The following is a 17,959-nucleotide window of genomic DNA, read 5'->3' on the forward strand; positions in this document are numbered from 1 at the left end:
GATCTTGGTGTTACCTTTGATCCAAATCTTGCATTTGATATACATATTAAAAACATCTCTAGGGTTGCTTTTTATCACTTGAGAAATATCTCAAGAAATCGGAAAATTCTGTTCTTACATGATGCAGAAATGCTAGTTCATGCTTTTGTTACTTCAAGATTAGGCTACTGCAATGCTCTTTTGTCTGGATGTGCAAATTCCTCTCTGAAAGGGCTCCAGCTAATTCAAAATGCAGCAGCTCGTATTCTCACTAGAACAAGGAGATTCAAGCACATCAGCCCAGTGTTAGCATCGCTTCACTGGTTGCCAGTTAAATTCCGAATAGACTATAAGATACTACTTCTTACCTTTAAAACCTTACATGGGCTTGCCCCTTTGTACTTAAATGATTTACTTCTTCCTTATATTCCCTTACGAACACTCCGTCCGCAGGGTGCAGGCCCCCTTGTTATTCCTAGAATAGCTAAATGTACCATAGGTGGTAGAGCCTTCTCCTATCGTGCTTCCCTCCTGTGGAACAAGTTGCCTGCCCATGTTCGGGGCGCAGACACTATCACCTTATTTAAAGCTGGCTCAAAACATATCTTTTTAGTCTCTCCTATATTTGAGGGGCAGGAGTGTGTGGCGGGCATAGCTATAGAGTCTCTGGTGGACTGAGCGGTTAGTGCTGTCACTGGATCATCATTGGTAGTGCTGTTTTAAGCTGAACCGGTCATGGTCTGGTGATAACTGTCTCAAGCCTGCCCTCATGGCTGCGTTGGCCCCTGCCTCTGTTTCCCTTAGCTATGCTGCTATAGCCTTATTCTGCCGGGGTTTTCCTTATTGCACACAGGCACCTCTGTCTCTTCTGCTCTGCTTGCTAATCTACCTTTTGAACCCCCTAACAATGTTTATATTATTTTATTTTTTTTCTCATTTTCCTCGGCTCTGGGCACCTGCCCGGAGCTCTAGCCCAAGTCTGCTGAGCACCCACCCCCCCCCCCCCCCCCCCCGGCCCGGAGCTCCAGCCCTAGACCAGCTAGACCAGCTAGAACACTCCCGCCTCCTGCCACTATTGACTTTCCATAACAAACCGGTGCCTGCCCGCGGCAGATGGGTTCCCCCTCTGAGTCCGGTTCTGCTCAAGGTTTCTTCCTGCTATCAGTCAGGGAGTTTTTCCTTGCCACTGTTGCCCTAGGCTTACTCTTTGGGGGCCGGTTCTCTGTAAAGCTGCTTTGTGACAAAGCTCCTTTGTTAAAAGCACTATGCAAATAAAAATTGATTGATTGATTGATATATTTAGCAGTAATATTTTAGTATTTTTTATAATCTCGTCCACCAGGCTTTTTACAACACAATTTCTTTCAGTGCATGCACACAATTTCACTGCCAAATTTTACCACTTGTCAGGAAGGCCTGTTTCACAGGCCAGGGGCACTGATACTGCTCCTACAAAGAACACACAGCCACGAAGAAAAGCTAAATGAACCTCACTGTAAACACGAACGTGGTGAATAAAACATGCTGTGTCTGCAGCGGGAGTTTAGGGGCCTGGGGTGATGAGGCCTCTCTTCCAGTCAATGGTGATGAATAACTCCTCTCTTCTCGTGGGCCTCTCCGTGGGGCGTGTCTCTTTTTCTGTACACTCTTCTTCTGTGGTTGGTTTTGGCAGGAGTGAGACAGTGCTCCACAGGGAACAAACCTCGACAAACTGAATTTATTGCCAGCAACCATACCACCACGCACTCTGCTCCTGCTGACTGGCTGAAGCTAAGCAGGTGTGGGCTTGGTTAGTACTTGGATGGGAGACCACCAGGGAATACTGATGGAAGTGGTGTTGGTGGGCCAGCAGAGGGCAATCTTCCCTCTGGTCAAATAAACCCCAATGCCCCAGTGCAGTGATGGGGACACTGTGCCGTAGGAGGTGCCGTCTTCTGGATGAGACGTTAAACCGAGGTCCTGACTCCCTGTGGTCATTAAAGATCCCATGACATTATTCGCAAAGAGTAGGGGGTTCCCCGGTGTCCTGGCTAAAAATCCCAGATCTGGTTCTCCAGCCACATAATCATCCCGATTTAATTGGCTAAAAAAAAAAAAAAGTTCTATCCCTCCAGTGGAGCTGCTCAGTGGCCAACAATAGAGGATTGTGGTTGTACTGGGCAGCTCCCAGGTGTGAATGTGTATGATTGTGAAGCAGGGCGTTCCTGCAAAAGAGCATCCGTGCTCAGTGAACCTACCCTGGGTAAATAAAGGTTAAATGTAAAAAAATAAAAATAAACTGATCTGGATTTCTAAGTCCTGCTCCTAATAAAGCTTTGTTGGAAGTCTCTGAGAACTGCTTGACTGGACAAGAATACATTTTTATTTCTTAGGCTGTTTGTCGTTGAACTTTAATGCAGTGGTGGTTGATCTGATGAGGGGAGAATGTGACCTTCTCTCTCACAAAGAGGTGACACCTGCTTTCTGATTGGTTTGTAACGCCCCCCCCCCCCTTCCCACACAGTGGTCTCATCGTTCCGGAGATTCGAGGAAATGAAACTGTGCCGGAAGTGGTGACCACGTCCGGATACGCGCTCCTTCACTTCTTCAGCGATGCTGCATACAACCTGACCGGGTTCAACATCTTCTACTCGTGAGTGACCACTTTCTTAACCATGTTCACGGCCACTTTCTCAACTGCAATCACAACTTCTTTCACAACCACATTCAAACCGCAAAGAGGTTTCAGAAGTTGTTTTAATATTCTGAAGGACTGGCTTGAGCAGAGAGATGACCTTCAAAACTTTCTCTTATTAGTAATGGTGTTACTGTAGTTCTTCAGTGCTTGCATTGGTGTTATTGGTGCTGGTGGTATTAGACAGAAACTGGCCTATTTTTCAGAAGCCCTGTCACCTTCAATACATTTTTAAAAAAATGTAAGCTTTTGAATACTTGCTTATTATCACCGGTGAAAATAATAATAAATAGCTGTATACTGGTATTTTCTTATCTTTATCTTCTTTTCCAGTGTTGTGTTACTTATACTGCAGCAGAATGTCATTTTTGCCATTTTGTGCATGTTACATCCTGTGAACCGGTCTGTGGATTGGATTTCCCAAACGTGTGTGAGGGGGATGCAGGCGACTAATTATGCAGGCTGTATGCTAACGTCATTAGCCCTTTGTGCAACACTGAGATTTTCATAGACATGCTTGTCTTTTTGAGACTGGGACCCTCTGACCCTCTGTGAAGATCCTCCCTCTCCACTTTATTGGTGGTGGGGGGGGGAGGGGGGTGCTTTTATTACTGTTTGTGGGTCTCTATGAGACATGGGCCCCTTGGGGGGGGGGGGGGGTAAGTGTGCATTCTTATTATGTTTTCCCCCCCCCCCCCCCAATGACGTGCTGACTCAGGGCGGGTGATGTCATGGTGATGCGAGAAGCGGGGTGATGTATAGAGCCTTGGAGGCAGGGAAACAGTGTGGGTCTCTCTTCACTCATTCTTTGATGTGCCCCCCCAGTGCATATGAATTTTGGAGATTATGAATTTCATGTTGTTTGTTTCATGCTGCTCAAATGTTCCTCTTAGTAAAACTTGTAATCTGAACTACAGTCTCAGTCTCATCGTTCATTCTCACTTTTAAAATAATGAACTAAACGATTTACACCCAAATTATTCGTTTTTGGGAAAACATTGTCGTTTAGTTATAAAAGAATGATGTCCTCTCAAGTAGAAATAGGTAAGTGCATTTTAGAAAACAGAAAGCCTGACAAGGTCTTTTGTTCCAGATCCCTTGGGAACTGGTGACCTTGGCAGAGATCTGTGCCTGTTTTGTAGCAGAAAATTTCAGTCAAGAGATTACTGTGCAGAACCAGACCTGACTGCGGTGAAGAGGTTACTGAACAGAACCAGACCTGACCGCTGTGAAGAGTTTACTATACAGGTCCGGTTCTGTACAGTAATCTCTTGACAGCGGTCAGGTCTGATTCTGTTCAGTAACCTCTTCACCGCGGTCAGGTCTGGTTCTGTACAGTAACCTCTTCACAGTGGTCAGGTCCAGTTCTGTACAGTAACCTCTTGGCAGCGGTCAGGTCCAGTTCTGTACAGTAACCTCTTGACAGTGGTCAGGTCTGGTTCTGTACAGTAACCTCTTGACAGTGGTCAGGTCCGGTTCTGTACAGTAACCCCTTCACCGGAGTCAGGTCTAGTACTGTACAGTAACCTCTTGACAGTGGACAGGTCTGGTTCTGTGCAGTAACCTCTTCGCAGCGGTCAGGTCCAGTTCTGTACAGTAATCTCTTGACAGCGGTCAGGTCCAGTTCTGTACAGTAATCTCTTGACAGCGGTCAGGTCCCCGTTCTGTACAGTAACCTCTTGATAGCGGTCAGGTCCGGTTCTATACAGTAACCTCTTCACAGTGGTCAGGGTACTGTCACCTGGTCACATGACGCATGATGTTTGTTTGCAGAATGAACTCGTGCCCGAATAACTGCTCGGGTCACGGGAAGTGCAGCACGGGGAACTCCATCTCCAGCAGGGTGTACTGCGAGTGCGATAAGTACTGGAAGGGGGAGGCCTGCGATATCCCGTACTGCAGGAACAACTGCGGCAGCCCAGACCACGGCTATTGCGACCTGACCGGGGAGAAGCTCTGTGTCTGCAACGACAGCTGGCAAGGTGGGGGTCACGTCCTGCACGCCTAGCGTACCGCTGGCGTGTGGCATGTCACAGGCCGCGTGTGAGTGTGTGTGTGCGCGTATTTCTGTTTGCGTGTGTGTGTGTGTGTCTATATGTTTGTGTATGCATGCTCGTGCGAGTACACATGCATGTGTTTGCGCGTGTGTGTGTTTGTGTTTGTGGGTGTGTATGTGTGTGCGTGTGTGTGTGCATGTGCGTCTGTGTGTTTGTGTGCACGTGCCTGTGTTTGTGTGTGTGTAAGTGTGCGTGTTTGTGTGTACATGCATTTGTGTTTATTTGCACATGTGTGCCTGTGAATCTGTTTTAATAGTCTCTTTTTAACTTTTGTGTGTATGGTTTTTTATATAGGGGGGGTGTTTGTGTGTGTGTGATTGCATGTGTCTGTGACCACTTCTGTCTATGAATGTATTTTATGTGCATTGTATTGTTTCTTTGTCTTGGTACAACTTCTGTTGTGTTAAAGATTCAAACATTGAGCTGTGAATTAAGCTTTTAAGTTTGATTAAGTATATGGGTAATTTTGCAACAAGCTCCATTCCCATTGTGTTGGTAAGAGACAATATCTGGCTACAATGCACAAGTGCTCGGAGTGGCAATTACATAAACCCTTCTAGCAATGAGATATCATGGGAAGTCAGAGACAACAGATTTCAAATAATTTCAGTTGCAGTGCTCTTCTGATGCACTGGCATCCCCTAGTGCTGACATGGATAACTGCTGTATTTCTTTATATCCTACTACTATAATTGGAGAGTGGTTTGTGTATTTGTGTGTCCCACGACTCCTCCAATCCACTTTCCTCCAATCCCTCTAAATTTGCCCCAAAAAAAGGTTCAGGGGGCCGCCTTTTGCATATAGTGTTTTTCATCATTTCATTTTTAATCTTAAATAAATACTTGCCAGTTTTACTTTTTATTTTGGAATCCGGAACTACTTTCCACCGTACCAATGGTAACAGTTACACCACACACCAGAGACGGAACTGAAAATACTGGAGAGGATCCAGTAAAGAAAGAGAGAGTTTTTTTGAAGAACGTTCTGCATCATGCTTAAAAAGAAGCGCAAATCACTGTTGGCAAGTCGTGATGCCAAACGCAAGAGATTGGCGCGAGGTAGCGAATCTCCAGAGAAGTCAGGTAAGAATTCTGATGCATATTGCTGATTCGCCATTTGACGTTAGCATGCTAATAAAGTACCTAGCTAGCTAGCTCATCATTCGTGTTTCATGCTTCTTGCGGTCGGCACGGTCCATAGACATACTACATGGTGCGGACGGCGCACACGGTCTCCATGAACGTCAGGTCGTTTCATAGTTTTTGCGGTCAGAGCGGCTCGAAGAACGAAGTGCACGTTCTCTCACCATAGCGACACCAGTCATTGCATCACGGTCTGTGCGGCCCCCGTCTGATTCATGACAGAAATTATGAGCTTCCTTTCCCCTTTGTCAGGCGACAGTTCCCTGTCAGGCTGGCTTTCTCAGTTACCATAAACAAAGGTCAGGGACAAGAACATGAGCGAGTTGCCATCTACTTTCCTCAGCTTGTGTTCGCTTACGTCCAGCTCTACAGAGCCTTCTCGAGGGGAAAGAGAGCCACCAACTTGCAAGGTTTTATTGAAGGAAATGAGGACAGAATAACAGACAACATTGTGTATAAGGAGCTGCTATAATTCTGTGTAAGTAGCTGTAATTTTTCATCCGACCCTGCCCTATATATATATATATATATATATATAGACAGTGAGCACCATAATTCATTGGACAGTGACACATTTTTGTTATTTTGATTCTGTACTCTAGCACTTTGAGTTTGAAAGGATACAATGACAATGAGGTTGAAGTGCAGACTCAGCTTTAATTTGAGGGTATTTTCATACATATCGGATGAACCGTTTAGAAATTATAGAACCTTTTGTACATAGTCCCCCCATTTTCGGGCATCAAATAATATTGGACAGTTTAACATAATGTAGAATAAAGTAATAATTTTTAATATTTGATCCTTTGCATTCAATGACTGCTTGAACGACGCATAGACATCACCAGACGCTGGGTATCTTCTCTGGTGATGCTCTGCCAGGCCTGTATTGCAGCCATCTTCAGTCCTACTTGTTTTGGGGACTTTTTGCCTTCAGTCCCCTCTTCAGCATGTAAAATGCATGTTCAATTGGATTCAGATCTGGTGATTGACTCGGCCAGTCAAGGATTTTCCAGTTTTTGGACATCAAAAACCCCTTCGTTGCTATAGCAGTATGTTTCGGGTCATTGTCTTGTTGCATGATGAAGTGCCGTCCAATGAGTTTGGAGGCATTTGGTTTTATCTGAGCAGATAAAATATTTCTGTAGACATCAGAATTCATTGTTCTACTTCTGTCTGCAGTCACATCATTGATGAAGACAAGTGAGCCCATTCCACTGGCAGCCATACAGGCCCAAGCCATAACACCCCCTCCATCATGTTTCACGGATCTCGCCTTTCTGTTCTTCAGGCTTATCAGTGGTTTTCATCTTGTAGTGTACCCTCTGAAGTCCTGCTGGTGTAGTCTTCTACGTATGGTAGACTTTGACACATCTACACCTGCATCCAGGAGAGTGTTTTTGATCTGCTGGGCTGTTGTCAGGGGGGTTTTCTTCACCATAGAGAGTATTCTCCGGTCATCCACTACATTGGTCTTCCTCTGTCTACCAGGTCTTTTGACATGATTGAGTTCACCGGTTGTTTTTTTCTTGTTAATGATGAACCGAAGTGTTGACTTGGGCATGCCCAGGGTTTTTTCAATGTTCCTGATTGATTGATTTTCATTTCTGAGCCTTCTGACGACCAGCTTAATATGCATAGACACTGCTGTCTTCCTCATGTTGTCACACCCCAACAACAATCTCCAAAGGCAATTGCAAAGTCTAGAATCAAGACTAGACATCTCTTCTGCATTCTGCATTCACTAACGACACAAATGAATACACCTGCACAAGCAATACACACGCAAAATATCCAATTGATAGAGTGTATCTAAAAAAAATTTCCATACCTGCTGGGACACGTGTCTCCAGTCAGGAGAATTTGTTTTTAGGAACACTACCAAAATCTATTGTGATAGGTATGGTCGACAATGATGCATTTACGGCTACTTACGATAAGAACCCTTTTGGATTCAAACACTATGATCTAGAATTCTTAGCAGTCTACGTGGATGGACAACAATATCCAGCTAAACCCCTGCAGCCCTAATATCTGACGGGGTCTGCCGTACGTGAGTTTTACCAGTTAGCACTCACCTCAGGAAGACATCTTAAAAATAGAGCCCTAGCTATTGACCGAGAAGACTTTTTGAATGGCTACACACTCTATGCATTTAACCTCACACCCGACGAAGAATGTGGTCAACATTTATCTCTAATTAAGACTGGAAATCTACGGTTGGAAACTTGCTTCAGACAGCCACTGCCACATGCTATCAATCTGATAGTTTACGCTGTATTTGATAGCATAATTGAAGTATCAAACCGTAGACAGGTCCTGGTGGATTACTACTGAGACAATGAATACTGTTTAACTAACAGCCATTATGGACAAAATTTCTGCAAATATGCATTTTCTTGGTGTGTTAGCGAGCGACCAGTTACCTGAAAGACCTGTGCAGAAACTAATATTACTAAATATTACTATCGGTAATAATTAATATGCACAGCTCGGATCTCCCTGGGGAACACTGGCTAGCCGTCTACATAACCGGGATCGTATCGGGTGTTTTTTTGATAGTTTTGGAAACAAACTGATAGTTGTCAGAAACAAACTGGGGCGGAGCAGGCCGTGAAGGCCCCTCCAGGACTTTGGGCGAAGCAGGCCGTGAAGGCCCCTCCGGGACTTGGGGCGAAGCAGGCCGTGAAGGCCCCTGGCGAAGCAGGCCGTGAAGGCCCCTCCGGGAATTGGGGCGGAGCAGGCCGAGCAGGCCGAGCAGGCCCCTCCGGGGCTTGGGGCGGAGCAGGCCGAGCAGGCCGAGCAGGCACCTCCGGGGCTTGGGGCTGAGCAGGTCGTGAAGGCCCCTCCGGGACTTGGGGCGGAGCAGGCCGAGCAGGCCGAGCAGGCCCCTCCGGGGCTTGGGGCGGAGCAGGCCGAGCAGGCCTATGGATATTGTTGTCCATCCACGTAGACTGCTAAGAATTCTAGATCATAGTGTTTGAATGCAAAAGGGTTCTTATCGTAAGTAGCCGTAAATGCATCATTGTCGACCATACCTATCACAATAGATTTTGGTAGTGTTCCACTTGGGGCGGAGCAGGCCGAGCAGGCCCCTCCGGGGCTTGGGGCGGAGCAGGCCGAGCAGGCCGAGCAGGCCCAGCAAGCCCCTCCGGGGCTTGGGGCAGAGCAGGCCGAGAAGGCCCCTCCGGGGCTTGGGGCGGAGCAGGCCGTGAAGGCCCCGGTCGCGTATTCCGTAAACGACCGCGACCCCTGGCGTATGCTCGTCAGCTGGTCCGCCCCATGTCCACTGGACAAGAGGGCCTGTCCGATGGCAGGGCTGAACTCAGAGGCCCGCCCAGCGACCACCGGCTTGCTCCAGACTGGTGGCATAATAAACAAAACAAAAACCTGAGGAGAGAAAAGGGAAAAAGGGAGAGGGGGAAAAGAAAACCTCTGCTGGGTCCAGCACTGGCTGGATCCTTCTGTCAGGATGCGTGGGGAGTTGGGACCCAAACGCAGAGGGTGGAAAAAATACAAAAACTCCCAAATTATAAGAATAAAAGACTTTACTTACACACAGGAACAAAAGGGAACAAAAAGCCTTGCAGGGCGACCTTCAACAAACGAAGGAAAATTTCAAACAAACATAGGAACAAGGAAAATCCAGAAAATACAAAACATGGGGAAACCAGAACATGGGCAGGAAGGCATGGAGCAGACTTGAGGAGGGGAGCACAGAACAACCAGACATAACCGCAAGGATCCAGCACCTGAGTCAAGGGAGGGGGAAACTTAAATAGAACAGACACTGACGAGACACAGGAGGGCACTATGAACAATCAGGCCACAGAGAGGGAAGGGAAAACGAGACAACCAGCAAGCACTAATAGGACAATTGGAAACAATTAAACAATTACACAGGGGGAGCAGGACACAAAACAGAAGTGCCGCCATCTGGCGGCCCAACAGGGAAAACGCAGACAGGAACACAGGACCATCCCTATCTGTCTTCCATTGTTAATTCCTCTCTCTCCTCTGGTCATGTTCCCTCTGTTTTTAAGACGGCTCGTGTTACCCCACTACTCAAAAAACCCACATTAGACCCCTCCGATGTAGCAAATTATCGACCCGTATCCCTTCTACCCTTTCTGTCCAAAACCCTCGAACGAGCAGTTCTTAAACAATTAACCTCTTTTCTCCATCATAACAACCTGCTAGACCCTCACCAGTCTGGCTTCCGATCTGGGCACTCAACAGAGACTGCACTCCTAGCTGTGACGGAGGCACTTGCCACTGCAAGAGCCTCACGCCTTTCCTCTGTCCTGATCCTTCTTGACCTGTCTGCAGCTTTTGACACGGTCAACCATAAAATACTCCTCTCCACCTTGGCTGGGATGGGAATTGCCGGGACTGCCCTGTCTTGGTTCGCTTCCTATCTTGCAGATAGGACCTACCAGGTCACCTGGAAGGGGTCTGCCTCTGCTTCTCATCCACTTGTTACGGGAGTGCCGCAGGGATCTGTACTGGGTCCTCTGCTGTTCTCCTTATACACCAGATCTCTTGGTTCAGTCATTAATTCACATGGTTTTTCCTATCATTGTTATGCAGATGACACACAACTCTTCTTTTCTTTCCCCCCCTCGGCCACACTGGTCAATGATAAGATCTCTTCCTGCCTGGCTGACATCTCCACCTGGATGGCTAGCCACCATCTGAAGCTCAACCTCAACAAAATTGAGCTGCTCTTCTTCCCGTACAAGACCTCCTTGCTTCGTGAACTCTCAATCACGGTTGATGGCACCACAGTGACTGCCTCTCACTCTGCCAAGAGCTTGGGGGTGGTCCTGGATGACCAACTGGACCTCAAGGAGCACATCTGTACACATAACTGTATTCAACATGTACAGATGGGGAAAATGTTCATAAACTTTAATGTACTGTGAGGATGATGGAGAATAAACAATCCAAACGAAATTATACAAGTCAAAGTTTAATTTATTAACAATGTTGAAATATACAAAACACATTTCATAGTGAGAATAAAAACACATTTCATAGGAAGAAAATGAAAACACATTTCACAGTAAAAAAAATAAATAATAAAAACAAAAGACAGAAAATGCTACACATTTCGTAACAGTACATTTCAAGAGGTGAGCCAGGAGGCTGTGTCCAAAATCGGAGACCTAAACATAGGAGTTGTCGTCATCAAGAGTGCCGGGTATCCCTTTAACAAACTTGATGTCTCTTATCTTCATTAACTCGTCGTAAAGCGGTTGCGAACAGTCATAAATGTACACAATGTTTTCAGTTTTATCAGAAATCACATTGTCAGCATTGGCAATCAACATCTTTACAAAAAATGTTTTTCCCGAGTTTGAAGGTCCGCTTATTACACAAGAGAAAGGGTGTTGAAGTCTAAAGTCAAAATTTGTGACGTCTCTCAACCCCTGAATAGACCTATCCATACCGCTATCAGTACCCATAAGGCAATGTCGAGAAATCAGACAGTAGGACGCATTTGTTGTGCACAACTTTAAAACGCTTAACGACTGATTTGTTTTTCAGTGTGAGTTGCTTTTTGCCCCTCACAGCGCATGCAAGTAGTGCATAATGCATAGTGGTCAACAAGACCAATCAGTGTGTCTAATTTGATCGCCTTTGAATTTTCGGCATTCAGTGTAATCCCCTTTGCTTTCATACAGGTTTTCCCACCTGCCGTCCGATACCCGTATGTCTTTGGACCGCCCAAGCAAAATTCTGTGATGTAATCCCCACAGCCTATTTCATCCATCAGATCTCCTAGATATGGTCCTAGGGGTGGTTCCCAGTCACCATTCTTAGAAACAAAGACAAACGCTGTCTGTGTCGCTGTACAACAATCTGTCACCCAGTTTATCCATAAGATTGTACAATTCCAATCGTGCATGCGCCGTTGTGAAAGCACCGAGAAACACGTTTATGTTGCGAGTTTGCCCACCATATCCATCAGCATGACGCCAGTGAATAAACGCCACATCTTCCGAGACAAACGAAAAGTGGGTGACATCATATTCATCGCCAAAAATGTATCGCACAAATTGTTCTTGGTCGTTCAACATTTCTGCAACGGGTAAATTTTCCCTCATTTGATACTTCGACCCCAGAGGCTGTTGAGAAGTTTGTTGATGGATCTGCGATCTTGATTCACACATATTTTATCAGGATTCAACCTAATATTCTCCTTTTCGAAACAGTCATCAATATAGGCTCTCTTGTCGGCCTCTGACACTGCATGCTCTGGGTAACCGCTAGCCTCCTGCTTGTACTGGAGAAAAGTTTTCATGTAGTCAGAAAATAGCGTGTCTGAGCTTTGGGGGAAATGCCAAGCCTTGTCTATAGTGACTACAGCGTAACCCTTCTCAACAGCTTTCATCAGCTTGATGCTAACCCAGCATCCTGAAATTGACCTTTCTTCACCGTTGTGGTGACAGGGTGTAATCTGATTTTCCTGTTTGGCGCATGTTCGACAGAGAGGGAACATTAATTTCCCATTACAACGATAGGGTAGGACGGGGTGGAGTAGCCCTCGCGGCGGTTGTACCGTTGCTTTGACCAAGCCGTAATAGTTTTCGAGAGGTTCAAAGTCCTTGAAAATTATCTGAGGGTGTCCTATGGGATAGCTTTTCCTAGCCTGACAGTATGGGTATAAACTTGTGAAATCCAAATACCTGATTTTCTCCCCCTCTTTAGCTTTGTAGTACAGCTTGTAAGCATTTGTCCTACCGCCAAAGAGGCTGTCTCTAGGTTTCTATCGTGCCGGGTGTGTGTATGTAGCCATAAATTTGACAACGCTCGGATTGTTTTGTTTAGCACGCTTCCACGCGCATTCCCACATAACTTCAACCTTCAACCCATACGCCTTTGTAAGAGTTTACAGTTTGTCATTAAAACGCTTTCTTAAAACCCCATATGGTATCTTGGACAACGGATGCGTGTGGTTTGGGTTATAACGGCACGCGTGACCATGATGCATACAACCATTAAATTCAAGAGCTATTCTCTCGCCGTCTTTTTCGTAATAGCCGTCAACATAATATTTACCCACCATCATCTCACCTTGGGTCAGAGCGTGGTGCATATCTACATTTCTGCTTTCCTTGACAAATTCTAACCATTCAATGGAAATGTCCGAATATGCTTTGTGTTGGTTAACGTAAGCGTTGTTATGTGTCAGGGAAAACGTGTCTTGTAGACAGCCATACAGCAGGACGCCAGCGTGATGTGGTTAAACGGGTCAAGACCTGTACATTCTATAAATTCGTCGCGGTATTTTAAGCAAGCCTCTCTTAGCAGGACAACATCGTTTCTACCATAGGTGTACAGTTCTTTCTGGAAGTCAAAAACACCGTCAGCAACTTAGTTGTACCACTTGTCAAATTCGGCCTTGTCCTTATCCGACATGGTCTCATAACCATAGTAATGTTTATCTGGGTAAGGACCGCGGTAACTGTCATTTTCCTGCTTGTTAAATTTGTGCCCTTTCTCCACAGTGCTCAGATTTAACACAGCGGATGTTTTAGCAAGACGCATAGGGATGAATGAGTAGCTATCTATGTATCGCTGCTTAAAACACTCGTCGTACATGGAAATCAGCCTACACCCCATCATGGTGATTTTAGGTGTAATGCCCACTTTGGAAAAATGTTCCAGGAGAATAAAATTGCCAAACCCCGTGGCATTGTGCGCTAGCCATGTATAACCTCTGTACTTGGGGCATCTAAACTTGCTCAAAAGTTTTTCAATACAGTCAACTTCAGCTGTAAACTCTTCGCCATTAAATGTGATGGCACAGACAAAGTTGGCGCTGTGTTTGCCATTCTCAAACCAGGTCTCAAAATCAAAGAAAATATAATTGGTGTCTGTTTTTTTAAAGTGGTAGGTTGTATGTAACAATTATGTTCTGCATCTGGTGACAAATCATCGCTGCAATGAATACAACGCCCCATAACACATTTGTGCGCTTTTGGCTTTTTCACACTAACATGGTAGCGTCTGTTACATTTCTTACAATAGGCTACTTTGTAACATCACATGGTGCCACTAACGCTCCTGACTCACCCGTGGAAACAGACTGTTTGTGTTTATCAAAACATAAGCCTGATTTGCAATACCTTGAACAATCATTGCAATATTTTGGCTTTCTAGGTTTCGGAGTCATTGCACACATCACAACTGAACTTACAGCTGTGGTCTCGATGATTACTAAATACTGCATAGCAAAACTGACAAACATACGGCTCGCCTAGGAATGCCATAAGATTCCGTATCATATAATAATGACCGTTGTGAAGATACAAGAACACTGTCCTACTGTGTGGTGTGTCGCTTGTCTGATATTTCTGCAACATGTTTGAACCCGATCTATAGAGTACAACTATTTTAATCCCTAGTGCACCCTCAAACCTTGAAACATCTTTAAACCCTATTTTCTGTTGTATTGTATAACCGATGCGTGTGTGCATGTCTGCAACCTTCTCTAGTATGTTGGCGGGTGCTTGAGGGTCCAGATAATGTGCGAGACAGATTGTGAAACACAGGTTGTTTGAAATGTTAGAAGGAAAAAATAAATTCATCTTGTTTTTGCTAATCACTTCATTGTGCACAAGGTCGCGTAGCTTTCTATACACACCACCGTTCTTACTCCGTGTAATAGAAACTGTTAGCTCCAAGTTGTCATCAACCCTGATTTGCGTGTTGCTCTGCATAACTCTTTCAATGGCATCCAAGAAACGCTCAGCTCCGTAACCATTTTCTGGAGACAACATCGCGTTAAAAGAGACCGGCGTGGAACATGAACTAGGCCTACGGGAAATGTTCGAAAGTCGGCTTAAAACCTCTGACAAAGCACCCCAATCCACTTTACACAACGAGAAAACTTCACGGATAATCTTTGTCTGATTATTCAACGTCGTAGTCAACTCCTGGTATCTACGTTCCTATCTCAGATTGTCATCAACCAACCTCTGTTCAACGTTCGTTATCTGAACAATATTCTCAGCCAACTTTTCAACAGTCTTGCACTGCCTCCCTCTCAAAAACAGACACGTTTCTGTCAAACCGATCTGGATAATGGTGGAGTTCGCCAATAACAGTGTCGCGATCATTGACCATATCAAAACATAAACGGTCATACCCTTGACGAGAATCTTCAGCAGGTTCTTGGTTGTTGCATAATCCAACAGCTTCAGAATCGTCCACAAAACCTTCAATAATTCCACACTGCGATGCGGTTGCCGTACACCGATTCCTCACCACAGTAAGCACAGGTAGGACTATATCTTTGTTCTTATTCGAGTCCGTTGGCAGATCCCCAAAGCTTCGTCCCAGAATTTAATTTGTGTATCCGTCCAGGCTTCGATGCCACCACCTGCTGTTCCCCATCACCGCCACCCGGCCCCACCCATCATCTGAGCCACATCACATATCATATCTTGTGCATAAACTGGCTGACATGCTGGTCACCAGTCGGCACCCTGAGCTGACCAGAGGAGGATGGGTTTCCCCCTTGAGCCTGGTTCCTTCCAAGGTTTCTCCCCATCTGCCACAGGGAGTTTTTCCTTGCCACTGTTGCCTTAGGCTTGCTTCTGTGTGGGTTTAGGCTAGGGTTGTCTGTAAAGCGTATTGTGACAACTGTTGTAAAATACGCTATACAAATAAATTTGATTGAAATTTGATTGATAGCAATACAGTTTCTCAGAAATGGATATTCTTGAAATAGGGACGTGCTTACCAAGTGGCGACTGTTCGGGTACACTTTGGTAACACAATACAGGCGTAATAATATCACCATACACTGAAAGGTATGATAAAACAGGTTTAATTAATAGTGAAATAACAACATCGGCCAAAATTTTATTTTCTTTCATAGACACAAATGATTAGACCATACTAACCGAGAGAGTCGAATCCTTCAATTTCGACGATTGTGTATCGATTGATACGATTTGTATCGCATTCAGCAGCACCTATCAAATAAACAGTCTGCCTGTTAAACAAAAAACAAAAGCGAACATAAAGCTAAATGCAGCAACACAAAATGTAATTATAAATAAAACTAAATCTGTAAGAACAAACAAATCAACTTACTCAAAATGAAAGAATCCCTTGTAGTCTTCTCAAGATGCGCTTGTCAGCAGGTCAACTCGGTAAATAACCACGCGGTACCCGGGTCAGTTTTATACACACCCTACAGGTTAAATATATTTACAACCAAACACGTCTCGGTCATCAGCCGTCGCGACATGTCCGGGCAACACGCAAATATATATAGTGTTATACGTATAATGTCATAAATCTCACTGATAAACAGATGTCTCCTTTTAAACACCGACAGGGGGTGGCGTCATTAAGCACACCATACTACGGGAATGATTGAAAAGTCTGAATAAAAGGTCTAACAAAGGTCCCCGCTGACAAACGGATCCTTGAAACAATGACTTGGGGGGTGGTGTTATAAATCTCTCACTGACAAACAGACCTGCCACTCAAACTGACCATTCAATCAAACATATAGCGGTCAAAAACTGACCTGTCACTCAAACTGACCTCAAGACGATTAGCAAATATGTAGTAGCCTTTTTGCGGTGTTGCGCTATTCCATGCGGCACTGTAGACAAGGTCCAAACCAGGGACTTCAAGATCTCTACAAACTTTGTTTCTAAACAAACTCCAGTCTTTAGCAGGGAATGAAAATGTGTGTCATCTTCAAATGTTTCCCAGCCAGATTCAACGGCGTATAGTTTCACATCTTGTGTAACTTTGTCAAAAACGATATGTGAAACTACACGTTCATCAGACAACATCCATTCGTATTCCTCAGCATCCTTAACATTTTGAAGAAATCGGATCAAACTCTCAGATTTTCTCTTTTTTGGCGCAAAAGTACATCATCCACAATAGTATTGGAAATGGGTGTAAGAGGTACCCTCTTCACACTCTTTGTTGCCTCTGATGTTGCCATTTTAGTATCGCAGATCTGGTTTTGTGACAAAGGTGTCTTGTGATTTTATTCTCTGTATTATATTGGATGATTGCTGTTTTCTCAATCTAAGCACTAATAATCTACTTGCCCTGTTGCCGTATTCATAGTATCTTTGGTTAGTGACTCTTAAGCTTCCCTCAATCTTATCTGATAGTAGGCTATTGAGTTCTCTACGAGCTGCTTTTAGATTATTTATGAGATTGGTCATCGCAGATTGTTTATGTTTATGTTCTAACTCTTTTATTTTATCTTCCAATTCTCACTGTTTAAGCTTCCTTCTTTCTTTTCCTAGCACATGTAAACGAAATAATGCGGCCCCTAATGTATGCTTTAGCACAGTCCCACAGTATAAGGGGTGATGTTTCAGACGAGGTATTGGTATCTAGATACTTCTTGAGCTCTGCTGTGATGAAGGAGGTAAATTCTTTATCATTAAGGAGGGATGCATTAAGTCTCCATTGTTTGGATGCTGGTCTATGGCCTATATCCCACTTTAGTGCAACAGGTGCATGGTCAGAGGTAGTAATAGGCAGTATCTCAATGTCCTCTATCCTATGTAACTCTACCTTAGGGGTGAGGAAATAATCAATCCTTGAATAGGATATGTGTCTGCTTGAATAGAAAGTGAAGTCCCTGCTTCTTGGAAACTTGCTTCTCCATATACCCACAAGGCCTGCTTCTATGGATTGATGTTTGAGCATTCTGCTCATTCTAGATAGGGGAGCTTTAGAGGCAGGTTGTCGATCCATTAGCTGTGACATTACACAGTTAAGGTCTCCTCCCATCAGCAACAATCCAGAGCTATACTGTAATACCATATTGAACAGTTTCTTGATGAAACCAGGCTCATCTTCATTAGGTGCGTATGCATTTATGAGGGACACTTCTATGCCATCAATTAATCCATTAACCAAAATATATCTCCCCTCAGTATCTTTATGTACCAATGTTTGTGTGAAATTAATTTGTCTGTGTATAAGTATGGACACTCCCTTCTTTCTCCCTGATCAGTGTGAAGAGTAATATACTTTATCTGCCTATGACTTTTTTAACTTTTCATGTTCCTCATCAGATAAATGGGTTTCCTGAAGAAATGCTATCT

General features: G+C 44.6%; 1 protein-coding gene across 3 annotated transcripts in view; it reads left to right on the forward strand.

Annotated features, from left to right (window-relative positions):
• Window positions 1-17,959, forward strand: part of atrnl1b (attractin-like 1b) — a 252,548-nt gene that overhangs the window by 70,289 nt on the left and 164,300 nt on the right. For all 3 annotated transcript variants that reach the window (XM_035404118.1, XM_035404116.1, XM_035404117.1), the window contains exons 4-5: window positions 2,483-2,611; window positions 4,427-4,635. In XM_035404118.1, coding sequence (XP_035260009.1) covers window positions 2,483-2,611; window positions 4,427-4,635 — 338 coding nt within the window. The remainder of the gene's footprint in view (window positions 1-2,482; window positions 2,612-4,426; window positions 4,636-17,959) is intronic.

The sequence above is a fragment of the Anguilla anguilla genome, chromosome 2 (assembly GCF_013347855.1).
Source record: "Anguilla anguilla isolate fAngAng1 chromosome 2, fAngAng1.pri, whole genome shotgun sequence".
In the NCBI taxonomy this organism is placed as follows: domain Eukaryota; kingdom Metazoa; phylum Chordata; class Actinopteri; order Anguilliformes; family Anguillidae; genus Anguilla; species Anguilla anguilla.